Here is a 15,158-nt window from a genome sequence, read left to right as displayed (position 1 = left end):
CGTGAACTATCCTCCTGCACAGATGTTGCTGCGTCCAGAGCTTTGTGTCGCGATCCTCCACGACCTGTTTCCTCCAACACACACACAACAATCTTGTTGAGCAGTTTCAGTGAGGAATGTACACAGTCTGTATTCTCTGCTGGTCCAGCATCACGGAATGCATCTTCTGACACATCAATCGGCAGCTTCCCTTCTGTCTTACCAGGCACGTCTAACAGGCTGTTATATATTGACAACAAACTGGACAAAAACTGGGATGAGAAATCTGACAAGTCAATAACGACTTTCCTGCAAACTTGACCGAAACCATTTTCATGACACAAAATACTTAAAACCCAAGAAAGAATGTCTGACTTTAGTTTGGGACTGTCGGCCTGAGGTTGGTGTTGCAGGGTCCAGGCCATGGCGACGAGGGAACTGGACACGTGTACTTCCTCCACTGCACACTCGCTGGAGCTGTCCTGACCTCTCGACAAGGATGATGACACACATGTCTGTGGAGTCCAATACAGACAAATCCTACACACACTGTTCAAAACCTTCGCTCTATTCCCTGTTTCTAACTCCTTTTCACCAATGTCTGATGTTTCTTCTGTTTTCAAAGACTCTGGATTTGATTTCTCAGTTGAGGCCATTTTTTCCCCCTCATCCACTTCCATCTTCTCCGCTTCTTCCTCTATGAGCTCCACCTCCTCCTCATGGTAGTCCTTCCGCTTCTTCTCAACCATTGCCTTGGCAACCTGTATATGGATACCCAGAGTGCTGAGTAAGGTCTTCAGCTCTGCAGCTGTTGCAAGGTCCTTCTGCAGCCGGCTACAGCTCAGCAGGAGCAGAAGGACCTCCTTGACTGTGATTGTTTCTGTAGGAGAGGACCCATGTGCTGTGTCCCCGGTGAGATCAGCGAGGTGATGGAGGGAAGACACCATGGTCTCTGTTAGCAACAGGAGGGAGCGGCAAGAGAACTCATGATGTCTGGAACAAATACATTAATATGGTCACATGGTCAATCCATGGAGCTGCTCATCCATTGTGGCATCACAGATTTAATGTTAGGGATTGGTTAGGGGGGTGGAGGCCCAGTAACATTAAGGGGGAAGGTAGTCTAAAAAAAATTTAGGGACTGATCATTTACTGAGGAATTTTTTTAACATGTAATTAAAAGAGGTGAAAGAGGTGTGTGTGTGTGTGTGGGGGGGGGGGGGGGGGGGGGGGGCACATAAAATCGGGGGAGGGGCAAAATATGATGCAGTCCTAAGACCAATCTCTACCCCCTCTAATAAATGACCAGTCCATTAAAGTGTTCCAACAACAGACTAACTGATTTGTCTCATTTTCCTTCTTTTATTGTTTTTGCAGTATTATCTTCAAATACTTACATCTTGTCACATGAAGGTCACCCTCTGAATTGTTTAAAGGTCACACTCTAAATAGGTGAAGGTTACCCTGTAAATAACGTGATGGTCACCCTGTAAATAGGGGCTCTGAATGTTCTCTCCTACCTGATGTGTGTGATGAGCCTCTTACAGCACAGCAGGGTCTCTCGCACAAACTGTGACGGCAGCATCCTGCCCCCCTCCCCCGTCATGGTGAACCACAGCGCGTGGAGGATGGAGGCCAGCAGCTCACAGTGCTCCACGTCATGCAGCCTGGAAGGACGCAGTGAGTGAGTGAGTGAGTGAGTGAGTTCTGGTTTCTGCTGCAGTTCGCGATACTCCGACTACATCACACAACCACATGTAATCAAATCTGGACCAGATAAACAAGTGGTTCCCAGCATGCAGTGCTCCAGATAACTGTCATTATCAGAACTGACAAGTATCAGACACACAATTATTTTTTTAAATGCATATGTACTGTACAGCTCGTTTGTAGAATTGAGGACTGCTGGTATGCTACTGCACCACCATCATTCAAAAACCTAAGAAGTACATTCAGATTTTGGTGCCAAACTAACGTTAACATTACCGAGACAAGACAATTCAAGTCTGTTAGCCAATGACAATGCAGGATTGGGAGGAAATCCATTTGCTGCCGACACAAAATGACACTTTTCCGTTTAAGCAGACGGTAATGCCTGATACAGTAAACAGAAGATTATCGATGTTTTGAAGAAAGTTTTGAGAATAAACAGACAAGGTATGGTAACAAATAATCATGAGAGCACACAGCTTTGCTTTCCCGTGTATTTAGTACAGTTGTAATTTTCATCACTGTAGATCATGGTATATGGAGGACAGCTGAGGTTGATCTGTTGCCATCTGCGGCAAGGATCTTACGGTTTCACGATGAAGCCACTGAGCCAGGTGAGGATGCCGTGGTTCTTGGCCAGATCTACTGCCATCGGCCGACCCGAACAAGCTGCTTTAACTATCCTCAACACACGGACCTGAAAGACAGCATCACTTCTGTTAATATGTTGATACGAAACTTCCCCTCGAATACGAAACTGCCCGCTCTGCTTTGGGAATTACTTTACGGCGGCCATCTTGGTTTGCTTGAGGCTGGCAGTTGTGTGACAGACAGTGTGAGAGCAGGAGGTGTAATGTGGTGGCTGATGAATACAAGTGTATATACACAGAACCTGTCTGTTTATTTTAACAATTACAGTGCTGGGATGGAACAATATATTTTATGAATACACAGGGTATTTGAAATTCTGCAAATTCGGAATACAATGGTATCATAAACAAACTGGCAACTTGTGAACACAATTCACAAAATGTAACTGCATAATGAAACACAAGCAATACCTGTCTTTTTTTCAAAAACTATTCATTCATTAAACTTCAGATTCTCTGGGAATGAATGAAGTAACAAATATTGGAGTAGAAGGAGGTTGACATTATTTATCATCCTGGCGGGGACACCATGTCGGGCTTACACATTGCACTAGCGTGGGGAATCCTGGTCTTTGGTACCACACACTTTAACCATGAGACATCAACTACCACGCCAACTGCCACCAACCCACCTGGGAGAATCACACACTTTACCATGAGACATGAACTACCACGCCAGCTGCCACCAACCCACCTGGGAGAATTGGTCGCTCATAGCGGAGTCACAGAATCCCTGCAGCAGTTTGAAGGTGAACCTTCTCTCCATCGTCTTGTAGTCGGACATCTCCCGCAGACCGTCCGCCAGAAGACTCACAATCCACGTCCTTTCCTTCCTGTGCTGAAACATTCAACCATTCATTCAAAACATATTCATTAGTTTTAGAGTTATAGCTTGGAAACAAAGCCTAGAGTTGTTTGAGACTAAGTCTAAATTGTTTCCATGGAAATGTAACATAATCAATTTTATAAAAAATTAAAAATAGCAAAAGGCACCCATTAAGCTGATGAGCAATGTATATGTCAGGTTTAATTGAAACACACTGAATGATTTTCAAGTCATGGCTTGGAATAGGATGGGAACACTGATGCCAATGCTGACGTTGATGCCACCGGGAACTGAGCCAAAAATAATATGTTTCCCCTCTCTTTTGAGTTGTGACATTATCACCATGGTAACACATGTACTCTCCTTCCTGTGCTGAAACATTTAATTACAGTCAAGTATTCCATTAAGTATTACTTCAATTTAATTATTGAAACTTTGGCAAATTTATGAATCAATGTCAATAGGTAGCTTCAAATTAAAATACACTGCAATGTTGACATGGTTACCTGTTGGTCGGCGCTGTTGAAGAGCTTGTAGAACTCGGGTACGTTCACAGTGTCAAGGCTCGGCTTCAGCAGCAGGAAGTTGTTCATCTGCCGGTACATGTGCTCGTCTTGGGAGAAACACTTTGGTGTCAAATTCAAAATACTCCCAAAAATGCATCAATTGTTTTACCTAATACTGGAATATACATGTTGCTTATATAATCTCATCTATTTGGATCAAAATCTCTTGAAATAAGTATCTTGAAATGAGTCCTAAGCCAGTTTGAGTCATTGTCACATGTCCTTTGACCTCATCAGTTTTATGGGACATTTTGACCTTGTTAGCTTCAAATAAAACTATTATGATGGACTATCTAGTAATCAGATTTGGTTAATTTCCAGCAACATTGCCCCAATAAATAACCAAGCCTTGTCATACCTAGATAGGTCTGGTCACCAAACTCGACCCGTCTTTCATGAGAGATAATCCAAACACAAACTACCCGTACATTAATTGCTCCTACCAGGATATCTAATTAAGGAGTACTTGTACATAAACTGTTTAAACCTGGATATCTGTTAAGAACAAACTGTATATGAATTGTGTTACATAAACTGTTTTTACCTTTTATGTAATTAAGAACAATGAGCATCTATACAAAAACTGTTTTTACCTGTATATGTAATTAAGAACAATGAGCATCTATACATAATTTGTTTCTACCTGTATATGTAATTAAGAACAATGAGCATCTATACATAAACTGTTTTTACCTGTATGCGCAATTAAGAACAATGAACATCTATACAAAAACTGTTTTTACCTGAATACGTAATTAAGAACAATAAGCAGCTATCCATAAACTGTTTTTACCTGAATACGTAATTAAGAACAATGAGCAGCTATACATAAACTGGTTTTACCTGTATATGTAATTAAGAACTATGAGCACCTATACATAAACTGTTTTTACCTGTATATCAAATTAACAACTGTGAGCGCCTATACATAAACTGTGTTTACCTGTATACGTAATTAAGGACTACATTGTTGCTGTTATTACCTGGATGTAGCATGAGACGCGAGACGCGGGCCAGGAAGAGGGAGATGAGACAAGACAGACGTTGGTTCGGTTCCTGGACACTGTTTCGTAATGTGTCCAGCAGGTAGGTCACCTGAAGCCGTTCATGGAACTTGACGCCCGACAGGTGGTCCACGTAGCGAGCCAGTATAGTGTACGCAGCCTTCCGTATGCCCGGGGCGTGGCTGCTCAGGGCGGTCAGCGTGTACGCAAGGCAGTGACTGGACACAAACTTCCGACAGTCTACCAGGGAATCTGCAAACAAAATAATGAGATCAAACGTATGTTTAGGTCAGCCATTCCACTATCACCTAACATGGCTGTGATGATATATTGTCAACATAGTAAAGTACCTGGACATTGAGGGCGTGATAGACGACACGATACATCCTCCTCTCTATCTCCAGGGCTCGTACTTCAGATCACCTACACCAACCCTTGGATCCATTTCCATGGTTCTCATGATCTCAAATTGCTGACCTTGATTTTCATTAGTCAATTAATTACAAACCAGCCTCAATTTTGGGTTGGGATTATAAAAACATGGAGGCCAGTCCCATTAACCGGTGAAACGTAAAAGAAAGCCCTCAAAAATGTTTTTGATGAAAAAGATGTCTTTGCAGTTGCTTTGGTTTCAAGGCAATAAGAGTTACGCCCTTACACATTTTCTTTTTCCTTATCTTGACATTTGATTGGTCAGAAAAATGTTACGGAAAATCAAGTTAATTGGAGATTGCAAGATCTAGGGAAATGGATCCAGGGTTCAGTGTAGGTTTACCGGAATGCCAGGCCTGGAGATACGGAGGATGGCGATACATGGAAACACAACATTTCTCACGTGATCGAGTCATATTCTATCAACACACAAACTTTAGAGAGCCCACCAAACTGTCCTAAATGTGAGCAAACACATATGGACTATTGATATGTGCGATAGTCCACATATATTTTTTTTTGCACAGGGTGAAACTAGACTTTGATGTAGGCTAGTGGACAGCCATGGGACGATGCTAGAAAACATGACAACAATCTATTTCTACCATTAGACAAGAAAGAAATTCTCTCATGTATGGATTGAGTGTGAAGATATTTATCTTCAGGAATTCAGAAGTTGCTGCCTTGCTGCTTAAGACTGTCAACTGGCAGATCCAAGTTACTGTTACGAGCTGCACACGATGTTACGAGCTGCACACGGTAATGTTACTAGCTGCACATGATGATGTTACGAGCTGCACACGATGGTGTTACGAGCGGCATACGATGATGTTTCGAGCTGCACACGATGATGTTACGAGCTGCACACGGTGTTACGAACTGTATACGATGATGTTACGAGCTGCACATGATGATATTACGAGCTGCACACGTTGATGTTACGAGCTGCACACAATGATATTACGAGCTGCACACGTTGATGTTACGAGCTGCACACGTTGATGTTACGAGCTGCACACAATGATGTTAGGAGCTGCACATGATGACGTACCTGAAGTCAGGAGTCCGCAGAACAACGGCAGCACGAAGCAAGGATCATACACATCCACAGCGGCCTTGACCTCCTCCGCCTCCATCACCTCCGCAGGCTGCAGACAGATACAGACAGTCATGAGTTCATTACAGCAACCAATGAATAGTGAATCCTGGCACAAACAAGGGATGTAATGCTGGACATATACTTCAGGTGCCTTAAACTACGAGGAGGAAAATAAGAACCTGACAGAGATGACGGTAATTAGCTCAGTATGTGTTGAACAATAGGTACAAACACTCAAGTACACAACAAATGAAGCAATACAAATAGTTAAATATTGGTGAAGGTGAAATAAGCTTGTATGACTGAATTAGCATGCCATGTTCACAAGTGATGCGTTGCCACGCATGTGCTGACCAGTTCTGTAGCATGGCACTGACAGTGATTATTTCTTGATACCAGTTAGCAATATTCCAGCTATATCACAGTACAATCAGACAAGGATCCATACCATGTGCTATGACACACAATCAGTCATGGATCCATGCCATCAGGTGCTGTGACACACAGTCAAGGATCCATACCACTAGGTGCTATGACATACAATCAGTCAAGGATCCATACCACTAGGTGCTATGACATACAATCAGTCAAGGATCCATGCCACCAGGTGCTATGACACATTTATCCATGCCACAAGGAGCTATGACAAACAATCAGACAAAGATCAAAGAATGTGACCACTTGATGACATTAAAAAGATTTGCGGGTTACCATGAGCTTCCTGCCAATGGGGAAGTTCAGAGCTGACTTGTACATGGTTCGGACATCGAAGGCCTCCACGATCTGCTCCATGGATGGCTGCTTGAGGAGGGAGGACGCCAGGCTCTTCCGCAGTGCATAGTGCTCGACCGCCTTCGGACCCCACAGGAACGGCCTACAGTACAACAGCTACAGTCAACATCACCTACACACATTCGCATATTGTACATCAGAATTTAATTATAAAACCATTAAATGACTACTACAAATGTCCAAAAAAGAAACCCCACATGATCATACAAAATTGATAAAGTATTAAAATAATATTAACAAAACAAGACATATAATTTAAGACGATGCATAACTGCCCTTACAGATCTTGAGTCCATAAGTGATATAAGTGACATCTCCCGTGGATGCAAGTATATCACTACATGTTTGTTTGTGTGTTTGTTTGTATGTTGTTTAACGCAAAACTCAGACATATTATCAAGTCCAGGCCAGACAATCAACTGATTGACATCATGAGCATGATCTATACAGTTTGGAAACAAGCGTCAACCAAGTCAGTGAGCCTGACCACCTGATCCTGTTAGTTGCCTCTTACAACAAGCGCTGTCGCCTCTTACAGCAAGCATGGGCTGCTGAAGACCTATTCTGCCCCGGATCCTCACGGGTCCGTATCACTGCATGTGAAAACTAAAAATGATGGTGGGAGCAGACATGACAACAGACATATAGTGCTGAAGAACCAAGGTTGTTAATTAGAATTAAACCCATGCCTAGCAGATTCTGGCATGGCAAGGAATGTAACTCTGCAGAGATAATAACTACACCATAACCTCCCCAGAAATCTGAATTCCTGCATTGTGCCGTACAATGTTAAGAAAACTTAATGTACTGCGGAAGATTTTCTACCATCCTAAAAGCTTGAGACTGAGCTACAAGAGCTGTCCCTTGCTTGGTGGCTCATGTTGCTTGGATGGCTATGTGTTTGAAGCAGTCCTGACTGTGTACATACCTAGCATCACTCAGACCTTTGCCATGCCTCTCATACAGGAACATCATCTTTAGGAGTTTCTGGTCTGCAAAAACAACCAACATGGTGAATACTGACACGACTACTGCCAGTTGATGCATTATGACAATAGAGAATTTCCTCTGAGTATCTGAGTGTCTCTGTATACAACAGTTACCCGTCTGGGAGAGAGTGGCTCCATATACAACAGTTACCTGTCTGGGAGAGAGTGGCTCCGTATACAACAGTTACCCGTCTGGGATAGAGTGGCTCCATATACAACAGTTATCCGTCTGGGATAGAGTGGCTCCATATACAACAGTTACCTGTCTGGGAGAGAGTGGCTCCATATACAACAGTCACCTGTCTGGGAGAGAGTGGCTCTGTATACAACAGTTACCTGTCCTGGGAGAGAGCGGCTCCGTATACAACAGTTACCCGTCTGGGATAGAGTGGCTCCATATACAACAGTTACCTGTCTGGGAGAGAGTGGCTCCGTATACAACAGTTACCTGTCTGGGAGAGAGTGGCGCCGTATACAACAGTTACCTGTCTGGGAGAGAGTGGCGCCGTATGCCCCCTGTAACACAGTGTAGTGACTTGGATCACAGCATTCCGAGCTGGTTTCAATCAGAGTCAACAGGAGATTCACCATCTGGTCTGGAGAAAGGAGAGTAATTGTTAATGGATTAAATAAGTGACAAACTGACATAGACATATTCACTGTACAATGAATGACATATTGATAAACAGAAGACTTTCCCTAGCCTGTGGGAAGTACTGCCATACATCTCGGCCATCTATCAGACATTCCACAATTGCTATTGTCCACCTCTCAGATTTTGAATCGGTACTTTTTAAAGCGTAGTTTGGAATGGAAATCACAACTTTGAAACTAGTCCTGCATTGTTCGAGAGAGCTGCTCAATGTTGACTTCTTGTTAGTCGTTTTATTTGCTGGTCGAAGTTAACAAAGGTCGGCCAATGTGACCTGTAATAGGTGTAGCACCTGTAATGGGTGTAGCACCTGTAATGGGTGTAGCACCTGTAATGGGTGTAGCACCTGTAATAGGTGTAGCACCTGTAATGGGTGTAGCACCTGTAATGGGTGTAGCACCTGTAATAGGTGTAGCACCTGTAATGGGTGTAGCACCTGTAATGGGTGTAGCACCTGTAATGGGTGTAGCACCTGTAATGGGTGTAGCACCTGTAATGGGTGTAGCACCTGTAATGGGTGTAGCACCTGTAATGGGTGTAGCACCTGTAATGGGTGTATGGGACATACAATTATGCAAGTCCATCTACATTTCTGATATATACATCAGTGTCTGATAATTACTTATGGTTAGATGTAAACACAGTTTAGGTGGTCAAAACACCATAAGAACATTAAAGAGAATATATGGTATATTTCAAATTTCGTTATATTGTAGGATTCATATTTTGTGTGTGTTTGAAGCACATATTAAATGCTTTGGCACCATTTAAGTGCTAAATTCAACTAAAAATCTTGAAAATAATGAAAATTAGTGTATCGATTCATTTAAAAAAGGGCAAATTCAACAACTTTTCTGCAATTCTGCGGCAAGTTACATTTTCCGCAAATCTTTCCGCAATTGTGGAATTGCAGAATTTGTCTGGGTCTGATGATGTAGTAGCTGAATAATCCGAGCATTGTCACAGCCTTCACATTACCTTTGACCTCCTGACCTTTCTCCCCAAGCATGACCAGCATGAACTGTGAGTGGCTCATAAGCATCTCATACAGCATTGTGATTGGTGGAGACACATCATGTGACTCGACATACACCAGCGGAACCAGCCTGTCAATCACCTTCAGCAGCTTCGCCTCCGAAAACAGAGCTCTGAAACAAACAGGTCAGGTTGACATGGAGCAATGGTACAAGTCAGTATGAGGGCTGACTGAGTCATAGGGTTCAAACTGATGCTTCAACGGCATGGAAACTGCATCACGGCATGCAGGACAGCCCCGTGGGGAGAGTGTTGTCCCCCAGATACCTGGGTTCAGATGCCCCAATGGATACAAGGTGGGAAGAGCAGATTGGTGTTCTGCTACAGTTGGTGAAGCTCACTCACTTACTCAGTCACCCACTCACTGACAAAGGCCAGGACACATTGAGAAGGTTCTTGTGGTATATGTAGCTGTATATTATGTGTATACTGCGGTATATGTTGTCGTATACACACAAACCATGGCATAACTGCGAGTATTTACAAATAAATGCATGTGAGCGAGCAAGTTGGATAACACCACATTCAGCACTATTTGTGTCACATGTGGGCGTGTCCACGGACTGGGAGCAAAGCCCGAAGTGATGCAGTTGTCGTAGAGGAGCTGACACACCAGAATCCAGGCAAATCTGGGACTAGAAATCATTCTAAATCATTCTTAATCTAACAGTAAAAGTCGGGCCTTTGTATTTGGGATTGCATTAAATGTAACCGAAACTGAGAACTTTGGTCATTTGTAGTTTGCAGTTACATAATAACACTACAGCTGTTCACTGTAGAATTGTACATCTCATTTGTAGTTTGCAGTAACATAATAACACTACAGCTGTTCACTGTAGAATTGTACATCTCATTTGTAGTTTGCAGTAACATAATAACACTACAGCTGTTCATTGTAGAATTGTACATCTCATTTGTAGTTTGCAGTTACATAATAACACTACAGCTGTTCACTGTAGAATTGTACATCTCATTTGTAGTTTGCAGTAACATAATAACACTACAGCTGTTCACTGTAGAATTGTACATCTCATTTGTAGTTTGCAGTAACATAATAACACTACAGCTGTTCACTGTAGAATTGTACATCTCATTTGTAGTTTGCAGTTACATAATAACACTACAGCTGTTCACTGTAGAATTGTACATCTCATTTGTAGTTTGCAGTAACATAATAACACTACAGCTGTTCACTGTAGAATTGTACATCTCATTTGTAGTTTGCAGTAACATAATAACACTACAGCTGTTCATTGTAGAATTGTACATCTCATTTGTAGTTTGCAGTTACATAATAACACTACAGCTGTTCACTGTAGAATTGTACATCTCATTTGTAGTTTGCAGTAACATAATAACACTACAGCTGTTCACTGTAGAATTGTACATCTCATTAGTAGTTTGCAGTAACATAATAACACTACAGCTGTTCATTGTAGAATTGTACATCTCATTTGTAGTTTGCAGTAACATAATAACACTACAGCTGTTCATTGTAGAATTGTACATCTCATTTGTAGTTTCCTCCACTTACTTGAGACAAACTTTGACAAAGTCCAACCACCCGGCCACCATCTTGTCTGTGTTTATCCCACTTTCAGAATTCTGATAAAAGAATATGATCTTGATCATCAACACGAAATGATATCATGGTTAAAAAAGATCATGGTTATGTAAGTGGAAAACAAGATTAGGAGGATGAATTGACAGATGTACCAGGCCCTCACCTGAAGCACATGGGCCATGATCTTGAGACTGAACTCACCTTGGCCTTGACCTTGAGACTGAACTCACCTGGGCCTTGACCTTGAGACTGAACTCACCTGTAGCACCTGGACCATGACCTTGAGACTGAACTCACCTGGGCCATGACCTTGAGACTGAACTCACCTGTAGCACCTGGGCCATGACCTTGAGACTGAACTCACCTGTAGCACCTGGGCCATGACCGTGAGAGTGAACTCACCTGTAGCACCTGGGCCTTGACCTTGAGACTGAACTCACCTGTAGCACCTGGACCATGACCTTGAAAGTGAACTCACCTGGGCCTTGACCTTGAGACTGAACTCACCTGTAGCACCTGGGCCATGACCTTGAGAGTGGACTCACCTGTAGTACCTGGGCCATGACCGTGAGAGTGGACTCACCTCTAGCACCTGGGCCATGACCGTGAGAGTGGACTCACCTGTAGTACCTGGGCCATGACCGTGAGAGTGTAGTCTTCTACATCTTGGTCCCTCCCATGTTTCCTCCCTGCACTTAGTACAAGTGTCCTCATCAGCGCCCCCAGGAGGTCTCCGGAGTGTGTGTCCCCCTTTTCCCCGCCAGTTGACGTCTGCTGGTGGTACAAGTGCAACAACAGCTCCAGGTGGCCTTGCAGGGTGTCCTCGTGGTCACACAGACCTGAAGTCAGCTCAGACCAGATCTTGCTCACCTTCTGTTCTCCTGTAAACATATGGTACTAATCAACACTTTTCCTAATCTTCAATATTCACATCCATGACTTATATCTGTTGCCATTTCCCTGATTCCATCACTAAGTTGATGAGTAATAGTTGTTTAACACTGCAGACAGCAATACTCCCATGATACCATGGCAGTTATAAATAATCCAAACTTGACCCGACAAACCATTGGCTGAGCATCATCCCCCACAACTGGGGGCCACGACAAGCATTCAACCAAGTCACAAGCTGATCCGACCACCTCGAACAACAAGTCTAGGTCATTGGGGACAAATTCTATCCCAGAATGCACACAGGATCCTTCAGAAGACAGGTCAAGGTTAACTGACTGGACCCAAATTGAAGGGAATGTAGACACAAAGGATACTCAAGGATGGGTCCCTCTGGATATCATGCTACACTCACGTTTGGTTTAATGATATTAATCTTGGACATTACATGTAGAACATGAAAGGAAAGATGAACCTCCAGACTCCTCCAACTAACTCACCGATACAGTTTTCCTGGACAAGAGCACACACAACGCTGATGACCGACACGCCGGTCTCACCGAGAAGGTCGGCTGTGCTGGTCAAGTACAGCTTCTCCAAAGTCTTCACACACTGACGGCCACTGGTGCCCTGTCCTGGAATGTCACGCAATAAGATTTCATTCTGATAATCCTCACACAGAGCAAAGCTGGTTTGGTTGTTGAAAGATTCAGGAAGTTCAGTTATATGACCATGACAAGAGTGAGAGTAGTGAGTGAGTGACTATTGCTTAACGCCGCATCAGCAATTTTGCAGCTATTCGCGGCGAGAGTAGAGAGTGTTTGCTAGTTCTTGCAAAAGTAAAGCAGCCCATTCAACACCAAGTCCCCAGACATGATTACATGCTGCCACACATTCGCAGTGTGATCTATTAACGTCAGTGTGATGAAAGGCACCACCAATAAGTACCCAGCCTCTAGCTGATACACTGAAGAAGGCATCTCCACTGATGACATCATCCCAAGACTACAACATCACTTCCATTTAGGAAAACTCATGCCTCGTGCAAAACATAATGTCCCATGCTTCCAGCTACCTTAACAAGAAAGTTATACATACTCCGGTTAAATGATATGACTTCTGCCTGGGGTAACTATGTTCCATATGCAGTGCAATTATAAAACAGGACGTCCTGCCTCTACCAATGTTAGTGAGGAAGTTATATGCACTTCAAGGTTTAACATTAATATCACCTCTGGTTTGGAAAAACACATGTCTGAAGTTCTACACTCATGTTACCGTTTCTCTCAAGATTATCAGGACCTATGACTGAAACACGTTTCTAATACTGCCACTCTCAAGCATAGCAATATAAGTTATTTCTTAAAATATGTTCGTAAAACCAGACCTTCAGAATTCCCAACAAAGTGTTTGTTTGTGGTGGTTGTCTAACGCTGCATTCATCAATATTCCAGCTAAATGATGGGGATCTGTAAATTATCGAGTCTGGACCAGACAATCTAGTGATTGACATCATGAGCATTGATCCACGCAACTGGGATATGATGACATGCATTAACCAAGTCAGCGAGCCTGACCACCCGCAAGCATGGGTTGCTGAAGAACTATTCTACCCCGGATCTTCACGGGTTCCCAAAAAGTAGTTCATGGACCTACTAAATGAATCTGAAGAACAAAGCAGTACCTGACTCTGTCCTTCCTTTCAGGCGCAGGTATGTCACGATGACCTTGCCATACAATCCTCTCTCTTCCCTCACTCGATCCACCGATCTCACCAGCCAGTCCTCAAACTCCGTCCTCAGTACCAAGTTCTGGCACAGTATTCTCGTCACCATAGCAACTCGACCTATGGTCATGTGATCAAGCAAATATTCCCACAATTCCCGACTCACAGCCAGACAATAGGAAGGTTGAACCTCCAGCAAATGACAACAAAACTCCTCCAGGAACTCATCTCTGGATGCAGTCATCAAATCCATTAAAGTGGATATTTTTGCAAAGGGCAGGAGTTGTCTCCCCTTTGACCTCTCTTGCAATTCTGCAAGTGACTTCGAGGCCAGATTTATCACAAGTTCACCAGCTTTTGAAAGTTTCTTAGATTTCCCCTTAGATACCAGAACACTGGATGGGAACTCTAGCAGCTGTTCCAGGAAACTGCTAAAATACACAGCAGGATCTAGGAATGGCAGGAGGGCTTCCACAGAGCTGGTCACAAGTTTCCGAGATTCCAATGTGCTTGATTCTGTGAGAACTGACTTTAGTGACTTCAAAACCCGTTCTGCGTACAAGCTGAAAATGTCCCTCAAGGCAGGGCCTACTACAGCATCCTTCAGCTCCACCATCAGCAGCAGTGTCATCATCTCCTCTGTAAGAAGAGCATCAACATCCAACGTGTCAGTGGAACTGGAGTCATGCTTGAGGAAGGCTGCTTTCAGGGTCGGATGCTGGAATATGGTACAGAGGATGTCTGTCAAGATGTCCTGGCCAGACTTCTGACTGGCCTGAAGTATCTCAAACTCTGCTGATATTTCTGATCCAGTTTGCTGGGAGTTGGCACCTTGAGAATTTGACACTATGTTCCTGACAACAACTCTCAGAAGGTTGAAGTATGTCTTCAGTGACTGCTCAGCAGTACCTTGCATCTTTGGGGAAAGAAATAAAATGGTCATTTTGTGAATTGAAACAGAAAAGATACAGCATCAGTATGGATAACAAAAGTATTAAAATGTCATTTTCAAATGACATACATAGAATATGTACCATGAAAAGACAGAATTAGTCTTCAACCTTTTCTCTGGGAACAGATTGTGACAAAATTATATACAATGTTTTCTCAATTTTTTTTAAATAGGCTTCACACTTAAAGATATGGGAAAACTCTGATAAGGTTTACTATGGTTACTAAAAGACATCATAACAGTTATGGCTCAGACTTCTCTGTCAGTGTTTCGAGTGTCAGAGTGAACATT

The 15,158-nt window shown here is 43.1% G+C and overlaps 1 protein-coding gene across 1 annotated transcript in view; it reads right to left on the bottom strand.

Moving 5' to 3' along the window:
• LOC139474489 (nucleolar pre-ribosomal-associated protein 1-like) overlaps positions 1-15,158 on the bottom strand; it is a 35,142-nt gene that overhangs the window by 1,904 nt on the left and 18,080 nt on the right. Inside the window, exons 19-33 of the mRNA XM_071257533.1 lie at positions 13,874-14,831; positions 12,690-12,824; positions 11,920-12,179; positions 11,269-11,339; positions 9,678-9,847; positions 8,533-8,643; positions 7,987-8,050; positions 6,978-7,140; positions 6,219-6,315; positions 4,715-4,987; positions 3,672-3,778; positions 3,034-3,177; positions 2,277-2,386; positions 1,500-1,646; positions 2-972 (exon numbers count right to left, since the gene is read on the bottom strand). Of these exons, the coding sequence (XP_071113634.1) occupies positions 2-972; positions 1,500-1,646; positions 2,277-2,386; positions 3,034-3,177; positions 3,672-3,778; positions 4,715-4,987; positions 6,219-6,315; positions 6,978-7,140; positions 7,987-8,050; positions 8,533-8,643; positions 9,678-9,847; positions 11,269-11,339; positions 11,920-12,179; positions 12,690-12,824; positions 13,874-14,831 (3,781 nt within the window). The remainder of the gene's footprint in view (position 1; positions 973-1,499; positions 1,647-2,276; positions 2,387-3,033; positions 3,178-3,671; positions 3,779-4,714; positions 4,988-6,218; positions 6,316-6,977; positions 7,141-7,986; positions 8,051-8,532; positions 8,644-9,677; positions 9,848-11,268; positions 11,340-11,919; positions 12,180-12,689; positions 12,825-13,873; positions 14,832-15,158) is intronic.

Source organism: Haliotis cracherodii, unplaced genomic scaffold (genome assembly GCF_022045235.1).
Source record: "Haliotis cracherodii isolate W230 unplaced genomic scaffold, xgHalCrac1.p SCAF_3, whole genome shotgun sequence".
Classification (NCBI taxonomy): domain Eukaryota; kingdom Metazoa; phylum Mollusca; class Gastropoda; order Lepetellida; family Haliotidae; genus Haliotis; species Haliotis cracherodii.
This window is presented reverse-complemented; position numbering and strand designations above follow the sequence as displayed.